At 41.0% G+C, this 16,554-nt stretch overlaps 1 protein-coding gene and 1 long non-coding RNA gene across 2 annotated transcripts; both read left to right on the top strand.

The window, feature by feature from the left end:
- Positions 1 to 944: 944 nt before the first annotated feature.
- On the top strand, positions 945 to 4,576 carry LOC308075487 (N-lysine methyltransferase SMYD2-like). The gene is made up of 3 exons (XM_080415395.1): positions 945 to 1,111; positions 2,106 to 2,214; positions 2,505 to 4,576. Exons 1-3 carry the CDS (start codon positions 957 to 959, stop codon positions 2,583 to 2,585), a joined length of 345 nt encoding a protein of 114 aa, XP_080271521.1. The 5' UTR covers positions 945 to 956; the 3' UTR covers positions 2,586 to 4,576.
- Positions 4,577 to 13,545: 8,969 nt separating this feature from the next.
- On the top strand, positions 13,546 to 14,604 carry LOC308076074. The gene is made up of 3 exons (XR_013932247.1): positions 13,546 to 13,655; positions 14,075 to 14,286; positions 14,539 to 14,604. It is a non-coding gene; the product is annotated as an uncharacterized lncRNA (long non-coding RNA).
- Positions 14,605 to 16,554: the final 1,950 nt, after the last annotated feature.

The following is a 16,554-nucleotide window of genomic DNA, read 5'->3' as shown; positions in this document are numbered from 1 at the left end:
AGCGTAGTCAGCACGGCACACGCGGACGGCCGATGGCGTAGTCAGCATGGCACAACGCGGACTGAAAACGTTATGAGCTTGAGTACGGATGTACGAAAGCGAATAAGGGGTTTCTGGGTAGTTCTGACAGGGTATAAATAGCGCCAGGTAGATTGGTGTGTGGGCGGAGTAAAAGTTGTGTTTCTCCGCCTCCTGAACATCTGTTGTTCCAACGCCATGTGTTTCAGGCCATGTGCCTCCTTGTGCTATTCATAGGATTACGATTACACATTTAAGTTGATGATTAATTGTCACTCAAATCATTGCGATTAACGATTTCATTGTGTCTTTAGCATTGAACATTGGAACAAATTCAGCCTTTTAGGCTTCGTAATCATAAATTGTACAGGGCAGATAATGACAAATGACTTAAATATACAAATACATTATTGACATATTTAATATTTTTATTCATGTATAAAAGCAGAAAGAGCAGATCTACAAGCTTATAGCGCGTTGTGACACGTTGTATGCTTGTAGATCTGCTATTTCTGCTTTTTTTTATAATTTGAAAATGTGTGAACATTTTTCAAAATGGAAACGATTATGACGATTATGCAAAAATAATTGTGATTATCTCAAATAATTGTGATTCGACGATTATGTACTAATTGTGACAGGCCTAGCTATTGATCGTATAAATAGCGCCCGGAGTCATGCTGTACCTGTTCTCGAAACGCCTATCAAGCGTTCCCCTTTCGCACACTGATCTACTGAGACAACTTATACTTACTCTTCGGCAAGATCCTCTTTGCTCTGAAAATAAATACGTAAATGTAAAAGCTGTTGAATCAACAAAGTATATCATCCCACCTGTTACAAGAGTCTGATTTGAGTACCTTTAACAATAGCTTTTCAGTTTCAGCCTCTGCCATTGCATCCTTAACTCTCTTGCACCCCCTAGCGAGTTGCTGGATATGTGTAAACAGTCCCTGGACAAGATGGGGACCGTGTTCGATGACTCCAACATTTACATGCTCAGAGTGATGTACCAGGCCATGGGGATGTGTGCCTTAATGAGCGATTGGAATGGTGCGACCCGCTACGCCGATAAGATGGCACAAACTTACAGGTAGCCTATATTACAACTGTCAGGAATGGCCTCAAATCTCAAAACAGGTTAATTGAATAATCAAGAAGTTTTTTTTTTAAACATATATTTATATCAATGAATCAACGATTTAATTAGATTTTTTATTATCGACTAAATCGATTGTCTGATTAACCACTTAAAGGAGAATTCCAGTCATTTTAGATGTTTGCTTTGATGTGTCGCTAATCACTCACCAACATACAAAGGGCCGTTGAATTTTTCCAGAGAAGCCCCTGTTGTCCATTGTGGAGACCCCTTCCACTGGCATAATGGAGTAATGCGGATAAACAAAAATCTGCTATTTTAGCAGCTCCAAAGTTCGTTTTTTTCCCACTAATCCTCATTATGCAGTGTACTGACACTCAAACATGCACTGAATGTCCCTTATGAACTGCTGTTCATGTAGAACGACGTGAAGCTAGTCCTCGGTGTTGCCAGATTCTGTGAGAGAAACAAGCAACCAGCTCCATGTCGTTCTGCATGAACGGCAGCTCATAAGGGACATTCAGTGCATGTTTGAGAACATGAAGATTAGTGGGAAAAAAAACTAACTTTGGAGCTGCTAAAATAGGCGATTTTTGTTTTTGTTTATCCGCATTACTCCATTATGCCAGTTGAAGGGGTCTCCACAATGGACGACAGGAGCTTCTCTGGAAAAATTCAACGGACCTTTGTATGTTGGTGAGTGATTAGCGACACATCAAAGCAAACATCTAAAATGACTGGAATTCTCCTTTAACCCTGTATTACGTATACTTCAGTGTACAATGGTGGCGTACACAGAGAGTAAATAGCCGATCTACAAGATCACACGCTTGTAGATCTGCTATTTTCAGTATTATTATTTGTTTAATAGTCGTTCATTAATCGTAATCGAGAAATAATTAGGATATTGATTTGATGTCATAGCCATATCGCCCAGTGTGTCATATCGTTATATAATGGCTGTGCAAATCCTCCTTGTCATGTGCAGTGAGCTGTATCCACCATACTCTATGAACGTGTACAACTTCTACATGGTGTTGACTAAACTCTACATGGACGTGAACACCCCATTCATGGCTTTCAGTTATCTCAAGAAGGTAATGATTTAGCTCACTAGTCTGAAAGACTCACTCAGTGGGTTGCTGAACATTTTCAAATACAGTGCATCAGTTACTAGCCTATACAATACAGTTGCTACAGTACATATCAACTTACTATGTAGTCACAAATAGTTGTGAACAAAAGTGAAGAACACTACATTGTGCGTACATTTCTCTAGCTGTGTGTGTGTGTGTGTGTGTGTGTGTGTGTGTGTGTGTGTGTGTGTGTGTGTGTGTGTGTGTGTGTGTGTGTGTGTGTGTGTGTGTGTGTGTGTGTGTGTTTACAGGCAATACCCATCGTGGAGGTGAATTGTGGGAAGGATCATCCGTACCTGAAAGTGCTACAAGAACGCTTTTTTGAGTCGTAAAGTGCAGGGGGGTTCAAGCTACAGTAAAATCAATACATGTAAAAAGGACCACCCAAAATGATATGTATTTGTCCGCGGAACCCCCCCATCTCAAAATATTTTGTTCCAGGGACCCCCGGAAGCAAATATTTGAGTTAAAAATGTGTATATATATTCACATATTTGCACACATTTTCACAGTTAAAAAAAAAAGAAATAGCAGATCTACAAGCTTGTAGCGCGGCACACAAGCTTGTAGATCTTGTAAAGAGCTTGTAAAGACGGAGGAGTGTCTCTGCTTCCATCGGGGGGGGAAAAGCGTGTTACCGCAACCCTCCGTTCTTTAGTTATTGGCTGTTGAATATTGCTTGTTCTCGCCAAAAACGAAACACAGAAGAAAAAAAAGACAAAAACAGGAAAGCAGATACAAATGTATTTTTCTAAATCCTTTAACATTAGATCGGACGGGGCTGGGTTTGCTGTGATCACATTATTTTCGGATCTACTCTTCTCCAGAAGTCATAGGATCACTCATAGGTTGGCGAACAGTGCCATCTAACGTAAACACTGAAAACACGGTTTTGACGTGTTACACGTCATTGGCACTCCGGGCTTTGGAAAAAATGAACGTGTTACATGTCATTGGCGCGTTATTATGGATCCCACCGCAGTTCTAGGCAAACTCTGCCCCTGCTGCTCGGAAGCCCTGGTGACGCACGCAAGCCCCGCCCGTATGTTTTCCGCCTGTATGTTTTGATATTTTGCTTTTATTAGGTCAAACTTGGTTTTGATAGAAAGGAATTTCTCCGTGCTACGTGACCGCATCTGTATGGTTTCACTGCAGCCACCTCCATTCAGAACGTCACGTTTTATTTTTTGTATTACAAATTAGTTTAAACTTGATCTCAGTAAGGAATCCTGTATTGACCGCGATAAAGCTAATGTGACTTAGAAATAATAAATTATGGCACATAATTTTCCGCTTCAATGGACTGTCTGTACATTGATCCGTTTAACTGCTAAAAAAGATGCTAGTCTTTTATATAGGATTATTAACACATTGACTGCCAGAGTTTATTTAGGGTGACCATACGTCCTCTTTTACCCGGACATGTCCTCTTTTGGGGTGCTGTCCGGCCTGTCCGGGGGGGGTTTATAAAATCCTTCAAATGTCCGGTGTTTTTCTTTTTTTTACAATGAAAGCGCTAAATATGGTACTTCCGTAACCCCGGTTTTGTAAATTGCGAACGAGTTGTTGCCATGTCCGAATATTTACCGCAACTTCAAAAACAAAAATGTGCTTCTTTTTCTGGCTTGTTTTGGAGGAATGTTTCCTTATTTCTCTCACGAGACTTGGCAACACGGCTGCTGACAGGCTGGAGGCACATGTGACCAAACACACACACACACACACACACACACACACACACACACACACACACACACACACACACACACACCCACACACACTCACACACACTGAACAGCATACATCGCGCTCAGGGCTGCCTGTCATTCATTGCTCCCCGACTGAGAAAAGTTACACAGACAGAGACGGAGAAAATGCCGAAACGCAAATGCAACTTCACAAATGAAATGCGCAAAAAGTACCCGTGAATGTTCATACAGAACTTAACATGAAATATTATAGAGCATATTTGTATGAGAGTGATTATTTTGTTATCTACCTCTCTTTTCTTTTTGTTTAAATGTTGAAGCATTATTTATATTTTTTACATTAGCCATAGGAGACATTATTTTGAAGAATGAGCTATAACATTGAAGAACAGGCTACTTCTATATTTTCTTTTGTTTAATTAACAGGCATTTTTTACATTTTTACATTATAGACATGAGAGAGAGGTTATTTTGAATAATGGGGTACCTCACTTGTTCTAAGATAAGACTTGTTGAGAGAGAGATGTTATTTTATTTTGTTAATAAGCTGAATTATTAAACTGTGATTATTTTGTTATCTGAAACAAACAGAGGAGACATGCTTTAAATAAATAAATATATTATTTATAAAGCAATATTTTTCACGCGTGCATTCGTTAGGTGTCCTCTTTTTAGGAATTCAGAATATGGTCACCCTAATTAATATATATTTTTACATTTTCTGGAAAATCTGTGAATTTTGGGGGAATATTTTAAATTTTTATACAACGATGTATTGATATTAAAAAGTAAATGTCGATGTACTTTGTAATTTGTACTTTAGAATTCTTAAGTATTTTTTAAATCAATACAGCAGTATCACTCACTCAAGTAGAAATTTGGCAGAGCAGCTTTCACTGTTTGTGAGGCAGCATGATTATTTGCATCAGGTCTTATGTGCAAATCTTACATTGTTTTCTTCAGTGCCTCGATACCTTCTCGAGGATGTTGTGGGTCGTGGTGGTTCCACGGATCCCTTCATGATCTCTGACTACACACATGGTAAGAATATCCACTATTTAGTAGCGTGTAGACATTCACCGGCTTCTGAGCCCGGCCCCCTCTCACCTGCAGGCGGATGGTACACTGGCCCCAACTCCAGGCCTCAAAACATCCTCTTAACCAACTCTCTGGAGGTCTTAGAAAAAATTCTGGGTATGTGTACACACACTGACTCCTGCTATGTCAAACTAATGTGGCTCCTCCTATTTTACAGAAGACATGGGTCTTACATGTCTTATGAGAGATAGGTCTAAAGGCCGGAATGATTACCTGCATAACTGTGAATTTACTTATTTTTTTCGTATTAGTTTGACCTGTGACCTTCATAAACATATCTCCTTTACAGGTCTCCCAGAGAGAGTGGCTCTGTACTTTGTCTCTGGTATCTGTGGTGGTCTAGTATTCTTGCTCTGTCAGCGCGCAGCTGGGCGCACAGGTGGGCGCACAGGTGGGCGTGTTTACACCACATGTGTGATTGCATGGTAATACATGGTAATTATTTTGCCTTGTGGACATACTTTGAGGTAGTTTTTGCCATGTTTTAGCTTTCAAAAGTATTTTTTTGGTGTTGAAGATTTATCAGTGAGCTTACTATGGCAAAGATACACGTAGACAGTGATGCCAAGCCCCGATTCTACAAACCAAGATCAGTGCCATTTGCTATGAAACAAAAGGTGGAGGCAGGGGTGCCGATTTATGTCCTCGCTTCTGGGTGCGCAACGCATGTGCGGCCGGTCCACCTTTTTGGGGGGGTTTTGTTACTTTAATGCCGTTAATTTGGTTAATTTGGTTACAAAAATGTACTCCATGAAGTGAAGATGTCGGTGTTTTTTTCTTTTTCTTTTTTTGTGATGAGTTTGTGATGGGTGCTCTGCATTTCCCCTGGGTGCTTTAGCCCCGAGTCACCCACAGTATCGGCGCCCTTCGAGGCAGAAATAGATCGGTTGCAGAAGGAGAAAATTATAGAACCAGTGACATTCTCAGAATGGGCCGCACCCATAGTCCCGGTGTTGAAGCCCGATGCGACAGTTAGGCTGTGTGGGGACTATAAGTTGACTGTAAATAAGGTGTCTTCACTAGATCAGTACCCCATTCCAAAAATGGAAGACATGTTTGCAACCCTAGGAGAGGGTGAAAAATACACTAAGTTAGATATGAGCCATGCATATCAACAGATAGTTTTAGATGAGGAATCCAAGAAATATGTCACAGTTAATACACACAAGGGGCTCTTTGTGTACACCAGGTTACCAATAGACCGCCGAAGTCTGACGTCATTTACACATCCTTTGTTTGTCTACCTGGTTCGCAGTTTTCCACCCCCGTTCTGAATCCCATAGACGTATTTAATATCGCGTCAAATAAGAACTGTGTTCCAAAAATAAACAAATGACCCCGGCGGGTTGACTCTTATGGATATGAAGCATCAACTGACGGTGAGAAAACGCTAATGTTACTAATGTAACTAATTACCGAATTAGTTACATTTTCGCCAGAAACAGACTGTATCAAATATAAGTGACTGACTATCATAAACGATAAAGAACCTCCTCCCTGACAATAACGCCGACACGCGGTGTTTATTTTTGGACCACAATTCTTATATGAGACGATTCTAAGATGACCCAATGTTATTCTCCATAGAGAAATTACTTCCGCAAACCTGGGGATGAACGAGTCACGTCAGGACTTCGGTGCTCTATAGGGGTTAGTTCTAGTCCAGCCATTTTCCAGCGTACTATGGAGGGGGTGTGAAGGGGCATCCCTCAAGTAGCGGTGTACTTAGACGATATCATACTGACAGGAAAGGATGACCAGGATCATCTAAAAATACTGGACTCTGTGCTACAGCATCTGAAGGAGGCGGGACTGCGCTTAAAGAGAAGCAAGTGCCAGTTCATGGAGAGAGAAGTGACATTTCTAGGGCATCGAGTGGACACCACAGGCATTCACCCAGTGCCAGCGAAGGTGAAAGCGGTGCAGCAAGCACCTACACCATCATCAGTGACGGAGCTGAAAGGATATCTAGGGCTCTTGAATTTCTATAACAAGTTCTTGCCAAATCTGTCCACATTACTAGCACCTTTTACTTTGCACAAGCTGCTGAGAAATGAGGTGTCATGGTCATGGGGACCAGAACAAGAATTAGCATTCAAGCAATCAAAAGAACTGTTACAGTCCAGCAGTGTATTGGTGCACTATGATGAAACCAAGGAGTTGATACTAGCCTGTGACACGTCACCGTATGGTGTGGGGGGCCTGGGGGCGGTCCTGGCTCACCGCATGACGGATGGATCCGAAAAGCCCATTGGGTTTGTATCACGCACCCTAAATCCAGCAGAGAAAAATTATTCACAATTGGACAAAGAAGGGCTGGCTGTGATATTTGGGGTAAAACGTTTTCATAAATATCTGTATGAAAGGAAGTTTCAAATCTACACTGACCACAAACCATTGATAAGCTTGTTCAATGAGATGAAGGCTTTGCCCCAGATGGCTTCGCCAAGGGTCATGAGATGGGCGGTAACACTAAGAGCATATGAATATGAGATCAGATACAGAGCGGGAAAGGATAATGGAGAGATGCTCTCAGCCGCCTACCATTACCTGATTGTCCAGAGGCAGCTCTCGTAGAGGACCAAGTGTTGATGCTGGCACAAGACCAGTTCCCCTTGATGACACATGCACAGATCAGGAGCTGGACAAGCAGAGACCCCATTCTAGCGAGAGTACGTGAGTATCTACTGAAGAGGTGGTCTGATAACATGGGGGTTGAGTTTAGTCCTTATCGACAGAGACAAAAGGGGCTTAGTGTTCAGGATGGGTGTGTGCTGTGGGGGGCCCGGGTAGTGATTCCACAGAAAGGCAGAGCAGCAATGCTAGAGCAACTGCATCAATCACATCCAGGCATGAGTCGAATGAAAAGTTTGTGGTGGCCAAATATGGACATGGACATAAAGGGGTGCCAGTGTGTCAGAATTACATTGATATCAGTTACTATTCTCTGAATAATAAGCAAGCACTGCACATTTCACAAACTCAGGTCAAGTCATGCACCAGATGTCAAGAGCACAGGAAGGCTGCTAGTGCACCTCTCCACCCCTGGGAGTGGCCGGTCAAACCCTGGAGAAGGCATGCACATAGATTATGCAGGGCCTTTCATGAGAAAAATGTTTCTTGTGATAATAGATGCACACTCAAAGTGGATGGATGTGTATCATATGAGTTCAGCCACATCGGCAGCTACTTTAAATTGTCTGAGGAACAGTTTTAGTACACATGGAATTCCTGAGATAATTGAGGCAAGTAAGCAGTTTATGGCAAAGAACGGAATCGCACATATTACAGCAGCTCCTTACCACCCGTTCTCAAATGGACTAGCAGAGAGAGCTGTACAAATCTTGAAAGACCTCATGAAAAAGAGTTCAGGTGACACATTGGAGACAAAACTGAACAGGGCTCTGTTCAGTTATCGCAGTACCCCCCAATCTACGACGGGGTTGTCTCCTGCAGAAAGTGGAGTCAAAACAGCTGAGTCAGAAGGCATATCACGACAGGCATGCATCAGCTTGTAACTTTAGGATTGGGGACACAGTGTATACTAGACATTTTGGATAGATTCCAGGTTTAGTACAGGAGATCACTGGACTAGTGTCTTACAAAGTGTTGTTGGGGAACAGCAGAGTGGTCCGGAGACACGTGGATCAACTATTCAGCAGACAGGAGATGGATCACCCGGCAGCGGCAACAGCAACCGAGACGGAGGGCAACGACTACACGGAGACCGGGGAGGGGAACGGGGGACCCCCCCAGGATAGCAGCAGCGACACCGGCAGAGGAGGACGAGGGAGAGAATGGTGCAGCCGGAGGGGAGCTGATACGCTCTCACAGAGAAACGAGACCACCAGATCACTTGAAGGACTTGGTCAGGTAAAAGGAGATATTTCTCTGCCGATATATATATATATATATATATATATATATATATATATATATATTTAAAGTTGTACAATGCAAATTCACAACTAACGATTTTTAGCAACCTCTGCTGGTCACTACCGTCACTGCATACAATTTCCGAAGTCCTCGATTACCCAGAATTCCATTCGTTTTCACCGGAAGCGTTTCAAAAAGCGATCTTTTAATTGTTTTATACTATCTACGGATCGTTTCTCTTAGCCAGTGGAGCATTAGTTACCATGAGCTGTGCTTTCTTTTTCTGTTCTTTTTCGATCTTCTAATCCTACATTCTCTTAAAATCAGCGTGAGGTTCATTTTTGTTATTAGCGCGATAGTTCCTGGCCAAACAGGAAACCGTTGCGGTAGTTCCTGGCCAAACAGGAAACCAGTGCATTTCCACCTCCGTTTTCCGGCCAGATGACGTCATTTCCCCGGGAAAGTCCCCCCAGTCCACGTTCAATATAAAATATATAAATAAAAGGCTTCCGGGGGTGAAATTCATGGAGTGGGTGTTGTGAAACTTTTGCCACTCACAAAAGATATACAATTTAACTTTAGTTTTGTTGAAAACGTTACCTAGTATGCCTTTAAAGAAGAACGAAGGGGGACAGAACGAAGGGGGACAGAACAGACATTGCAATATTGTTTTTGATGTCTTAAACTTAGGCATAAACTACAGTGACTGTGTGTATGCTGTTAAAGACAGACTATTAGTGGATGACACTATAGTCAGGGAAACAGCAGGCAGTAGTGCAAATTTAAGGGGAAGGAGATGTTATATATGGTGGGTTTACCAGGCATGTTATTGACTGTCATTACGGGGCCTGGACAGGAGGGGGCACAAGTACACCAGACTAGGAGTAAAGGTAGCCAGTAGGAAGTATCCGCCCACTGGGGCATTATGTATGTTGGTGCGCATTCTCCATGTATGTGTCCGTACATGGAAATAAACAAAGCAGCCTGTGTCTGTTGATAACGTATCCATTGTGTGGCGTATTCAATATACTACACTAAGTTAAGCTTATGTGTGCATAACACAACAGGTAAATAACTTATTTGTAAATGCAAAAAAATTGAAATCATTATAGCTTATTAGAAGTCTGTTTAAAGTCAGTGTTCAGTACTCTTTTTGCAAACTTAGTTAAAATTGCTTTTATGTCCAAAGTTAGCTTTTACTTGCTTTCTCACCTTTTTCTTGCCTGACATTAACATTGTAAACACATTTTATTGTTTTCTAAACTAATTAAATATTAAAGATTTTTTATTTATTACAGTGCACGGTGATCCCCATTAGTTTAGTTATGATTAGAATTCATCAATTGAACATTCAAATATTTCCTATTTAGCTTCTGAGCTCAGTGAGGAAACCTTTTCAAGATTTTTCAAAAATAGCAGATCTACAATTAAAAAAAAAGCGCATGCATGTATAAAAATGCCTTTTTATGCCTTATGTAAAGCACCTTAAGTTGCCCTGGTGTATGCAATGTGCTATATTACAAATTAACTTCTACACTTTCCAGGAGGATTTTGATCATTTGATTCTTCACTCCCGAGTCCCACCAACTATGCTGAGTATTGCTGACCCCAAAGTTCGAAAGCAGATCCAGGAGTATCACAGTATACGAAAACAATAGTCGTCTATCCAAGGGGAAGGTCACAGCCCTCACAGTGGTGGCCAACGATCCTGATGGCAAGATCAAGACCATCTCAACCGAATCTGGTCTGCGTCGTCTGGGAAGGCAACTGCAGCGCAGTGCCCTGGGGGTGGGCAAGGTGGATAAGGCCCTTAGGATCCTCAGGTCAGCAAATGTGTGGGTGGTTAAGGAATCAAGAGAAAGGAAGCTAGGCCTTGCTAATGCTTAAACAAGGCTTTATTTATTTTGTATTATTCCTATTTACAATTGTGTTGTCCACTCTGCAGACATTTGTTGCTCAAGATTGTTTCCATACCTTATCTTCTTGAAGACTCATTCCAGGCCACAGATAACAGTTGTGGACACAGCTTTTATAATTATAATATTGGCCAATATCATTGTTTTTGCTAGTTTTCTAAATTAGGCACTGTTGACAGACTATGCCCCTGCCAATATACAATACAATGTTATAATAATAATATCTCAAATTTATATAGCGCTTTCTAAGTACCCAAAGACGCTTATTGACACTTTGGTAGAGGTTTTGGTTGAGTAGTTACCTTGTCATGGTGTAACTTGTAAAATTGGTGAGATATCTTGCTCTGTTGCACCGTTAATTAATCCAAAAATAAGTCTCTTTGACTTGCATTGCATGGTGAAACAGTCACTTTTTTAGCACACGAAGGAACAAAGCAGATTCTGCCAAAAAAAAAACAGTACGGCATTTGGTTTGAAATAAAAATGTAAATTTTATGTTGATTGAGCTATTCTTAGTAGGAAGAAAACCCAGACTGGATGCGCGTATCCGGATAAAAAAAAATAAGGAAAAGCCTTATTGGGTTTTGTGATGTTCTTTATTTGCAGAATCCGCTTTGTTTGCATTCATTTATATGCTAAAAGAGTGACTTTGAGAGATGTTTCACCATACAATGTAAAGTCAATGAGGGGATTATGTTTGGATTATTAACTTCTAATCAACAGCGCAATATATCTCGCCAACTGGACTAGTTACACCATGACAAAGTAATTAACTAGTAACTAAACAACCCAAAACTCTACAGAGGGGTCCTCCTTGTGCTTTAAAGCAACAAAAAAAAATCTGTATTTTGGGGGGTTCTGCACTAAAATAAGACGATGTATAACAAGTGCAGACTGGGCTGGAGCATGTGGATTCTTCACTATTTAAAATGTGAATGAAAAGGCTCACTTCTTGTCTGTTCTATTTTCTCCTACCCCACACAGTGAGCTGTATGAGCACCACTGTAATCCCAGCACAGGAAAGGTACTGTTCACTGCTGCCCAGAGGCTGTGTCAGATGTTAAATGATGATGCGTCCATGGTGATTGCTGATGACCTGGACTTGACAGTTGTCATCCACAACCTGGCCTGTCAGGCTGTAACTGTGTGCGACTCAGGTAAATGACACTGGCACAATTACATCCAACTTTCCCGTACCTTAACCTGAGTTTCTGTGAAATGTGCAGTGCTTGCTTATTATTCAGAGAATAGTAACTGATATCAATGTAATTCTGACACACTGTCACCCCTTTTAGTAGAGTAGTGTAAAAATGTTACCTGTCCCTCCCATAGGTTCAAACTACCTGCAGCCTCTCCTGGGTCCCCTGTCTAACATGTTGCAGATGCTGCAGGAGTGCAGTCAGTTTCAGCTGGCCCTTGGAGTACTAGCCAACTCCTATGGCATCTGCTTGCAGCATGTTACTTCCAACATAATGGACCCTGAGCTCAGCACACAGGTATAACCTACAGCAGTATCACAGTTGTGGTCATACAGGTTGTGGCATCTGGACTTGGCTTGAGACAGCTGCAAGTAATATCTGTATTTGGGTATTGAATTATGTCCTTTTTCTCATTACTCTTCTTTCAGCTTTATGGTAAGAACAAACTAATCCAGTACTATTCTTGTGTGAAAGAACTACAGAAAACAACATTATCGTCTCTCAATGTGGTTGCTTTGGGCCTCTTGAACAAGGTGAGTTCACCTGTGATCTCGTGAAAAGTTGTCTGTAGAAATGATCACTTGTATGTTTATTTTCTATATATTCGTTGAAGGTATTGAACTGGAGAGAGGTGGATTGTGACTTGGCTACTGGACTCTGCACTCTTCTATCCAAAGCCACTCTTCAAAATACTTTGGAAGATTATTGACAGCACCTAGCAAAACTACAGCAAAATCTTGGTATGATGAAATGGTTTCATTCATTCACAAAAGAAATAAAACGCATACAACATAGTCAAAAGCATCATACCACACAGGAATAAAATGTCAAAATAACGCTTCTGTAGTCAACGTTTTCTTGGTGCAGAGACCCAAGGAATTCCTCAAATCTATAAACAGTGGAGTGCATGATTAAGTTTGTTCATTATTTTCAAAGGCACAGCCCCAGAAAACGGCAGCAGAGCCAAAACGAGTGGCTGTTTTTGTACATCCTCTTGTACATGACATGACTGAATTGTCCTGAATGCAGTCTGTAGTAATAGAGAATTTTAGATATCAATGTATTTTTTCCATTCACTGTTTGTAAAAAGTTGGTTCCATAGACTGTTAATCTCTGTTAACTGTTAAAGGAATAGTTAAGTTAAATAGTTTTTAAATTGGCACACGATTACTTAGAAATGTCAATTGGAAGTTTGTTAGCATTTTGTAGCAATGCCAGTGGGAACAAATGAAATACACGTCCTATTTTATTTCTTTTTTGTAATCATCCACTTTTAATTTTCTAATGTCAGGCTGTGGGCATGGTTGGAGCCAGGGCAACAGATATTTGCCCTATGTAGGTATGGATTTCAGAACTTCTCATGAAGTCATTTCCATGTAATTTTATTTTAAAAAAACTGATATTATTGTTCAGATATGGACTAGCATAAATATCAGAAGTTGTCCCTTTATCTGTTGCCCTTTCTTAACTCCATGTCTTTTCCTGCTTGTAGATATCATCCGGTCTGTTTTCCGCCAGCGCCCAGAGAAGAAAAGTGCTCTGATCCCAGTTCTGGTGAAGAACAGGAGCATCACACCTGACATCATCCTCCAGTACTGCAGGTCTGCTGGCCAACAGTTCATTGTGTTGACTTCGACTTAATAATAATGACATTTATTCCGTTTAACTCTCATTTATTCACGGTGAACAGGCAGTAGCACAACAACACCGGATCCCTCCATATTCACATCTGAACACAACAACGCTCACTGCACATGAATTAAACCCCAGTGTGTATAGTACCGTAAAGTGTACAACAAAGGACCAATACAGTATATGTTAACACATTGGTCTTCTTCACAACTGTATTGGATGTCTATTTCCATTATGTTATCCCTGTGCCATGTAACAAAGCTGTGTGCAAGACTGTTGATGCTGTCGACTAAAATGATCACTGGGAGTTGCTGCATGCATCAAGTCCCTCTGGATTAGATTGACACGTTGACGTTCCCCTTTGCTTCCAACAGCACCTTTGGTCTAGATCGAGACGACTTGATCAACCGCTAAATCACAACCCTGCTGCTGCTACAGGAGGAGGAGGAAGACGCTGGTGCAGTTGGTGATCCTGGGATAGGCCTGGAAGATGTGCAGCCACTGAGCCATGCTGATGCCCTGGAACGTGTCCTGCAGATCATTCCCATGCTGCAGAGCACCACCAACCTCACTGACAGCCTCAGTGCTGCCATGCTCAAGGTCTGTCATTGGGAGATTATATTCTACCGCTAATTCGTTTATTGTTTACGCTTCGTATTAACAGTTCATCATTAGACTATTGATTATTACAAAGGGCTCCTAGATTTATGTCCTGTTCAGTCAGCCTTTTGTTACAGATGGTGATTGTAAAACATTTTTTTAATCTAGCCCTGTTGCATGCTTTTGTGATGTTTAACTTTTTGGATAATGACTGTATTTATTTTCCATATGAAAAATACCTTCCTCCTGCAGCTCAGTCCCTATAACTATGAGAGGATTGAAGTTGTGCTCAAGATCATACAGACAGCTGATGAGAATCATCATCATCATCATAACCTTTATTTCAGCTCGGAGTACAGTTGAGGGGCAGGCCCTCATTTTCAATGTAGCCGAGATACAGAACACAGTAATCAACAGGAATAGACATTCACATACAGCAATAAAATACATGAATCAGAATACAGAAAGAACTCAAAAACTAAAATAGTCAAAGAACTAGAACAGATATATCATAATCAAACAATTAAATAAAGCAGTTACAATCCTGAACAAAAATGTTGGAAATCATTTCCCTGAAACTACCTAAAGATGGAAGTGATTTGATTTTCAAGGACCTCTGGAGCTCATTCCAGGCAGATGGAGCACTGACAGAAAATGCTGTCCTGCCTAACTCTGTCTGCGCGAAAGGAACCTTGAGCGTCAGGAGATCACTCGAGCGGGTCTGGCATGTAACAGGGTTCTGAACCAACATAGAACAAATATAAGGGGGGAGCATTCCTGATATGGCTTTAAAAATAAATAGATATGTATATAGAATGTCACCGTTAGTCAAATATGGATTTTTCCAGAGATTAGTGTAGTTAACGTAATCACAAAAAAAATCACCTTAAATGTACATCCATCAGCTGAGCTATCAGATCTAATCTGTGCATTTAATGTTGTGTCTTATGTTTCCTTCAAGGTGAAGAATGTGTTGCATGTTCAATTAATAAAAAAGACTATTTGGAAACAACACGGATGATGTGTCCAAGTTTGTGCATCTGTAGATGTTATTGTTTACTGTAAAACTGTGGGAGTGGGAGTACTGGTGACATTCAGGAGCAGACTGGGTGATGACCACGAAGAGCGTGGTGACATCTGGAGAGGCAGAGGACAGACAAAGGAGGAGCCAGGCCCGGAGGCAACCCACAGTGCCTAGACTGAGCCTCCTAGTGTCGCCAACACCTGCTGCTAACATCTCACCAGCCACCCTAACCCCCAATTAGCACTTTCTCTAACTTCCCCTCTAGAGACCGTGGGGGCAGTAGCATGCCACTTGGACACAGGCCGGGGTCTGATCAGCCTCGGCCGGGTCGCCTGGAGGAGGGTGTCTGTTGCAAGACCCGAAACACCCAGTGACTCCAGGAAACAACACTGATGATGTGTCCAAGTTTGTGCATCATAGATGTTTTTGTTTAATGAATATGTGTGTCAATTGTCTATAAAAATGCGTTTGAAAGGTCAACTGAGATAACTTAAAGGTTTATTACAAGGGATAATTGAGCCGGTCAATGTTGAGAAATAAAGCCCTTCAGGCTGATTATTCCAGGGAATAATAACCCTGTCTGTGTTTATTTCTCAACAATAACTGGCCGTCAATTATCCATTACATTTCAATTATCCCTTACATTTTATCCTCCACTTGACAAGGAAAGTGTTTATACATACCCTCAATTCAGTGTTCTCAGTGCCATAAGATGAATTGAAAACTTAGATCCAGTCCACCAGTTTGAGTAAATTCAGCTGATAAAATTAAAACCTATAGAGCTTTTTTCATTTTAATTTAAATAGACAAATATTTATTCTGATCATAACGTTCTTCAAGCTGTCAATGCCAACATTAGTCAAAACATTAGGCACTGAAAAAACGTTTAGTTAAATGACAAATTGTCAATTCTAGACAGCTTATTTCCTAAATAAAGCGGGGGGAACTCGATCAAGATGGTTTGTATATTAGTAAACATGACAGATTGTACTTTTAGAACAAAGTGCCATTGATCACACATCTGAAGAACATCTTGATGACATTTTTTCATTTAACCAACTATCAGCTTATCGTGCGATTTAACAAGATGAACTGACCAGGTGTCCACTTTGAAATTGAAAGAAACAGTGTATGATTAAATACCAACAATTGTTGATGAAATGGCGTTATCTATGGGTGTAAGGTATAATAAACAGCCTTTCAGTAACTGTGATGGTCATGATTTGTATCGTGATGGAAATATG

Source organism: Gymnoscopelus braueri (assembly GCF_963280865.1).
Source record: "Gymnoscopelus braueri genome assembly, chromosome: 20".
In the NCBI taxonomy this organism is placed as follows: Eukaryota; Metazoa; Chordata; class Actinopteri; order Myctophiformes; family Myctophidae; genus Gymnoscopelus; species Gymnoscopelus braueri.
This window is presented reverse-complemented; position numbering and strand designations above follow the sequence as displayed.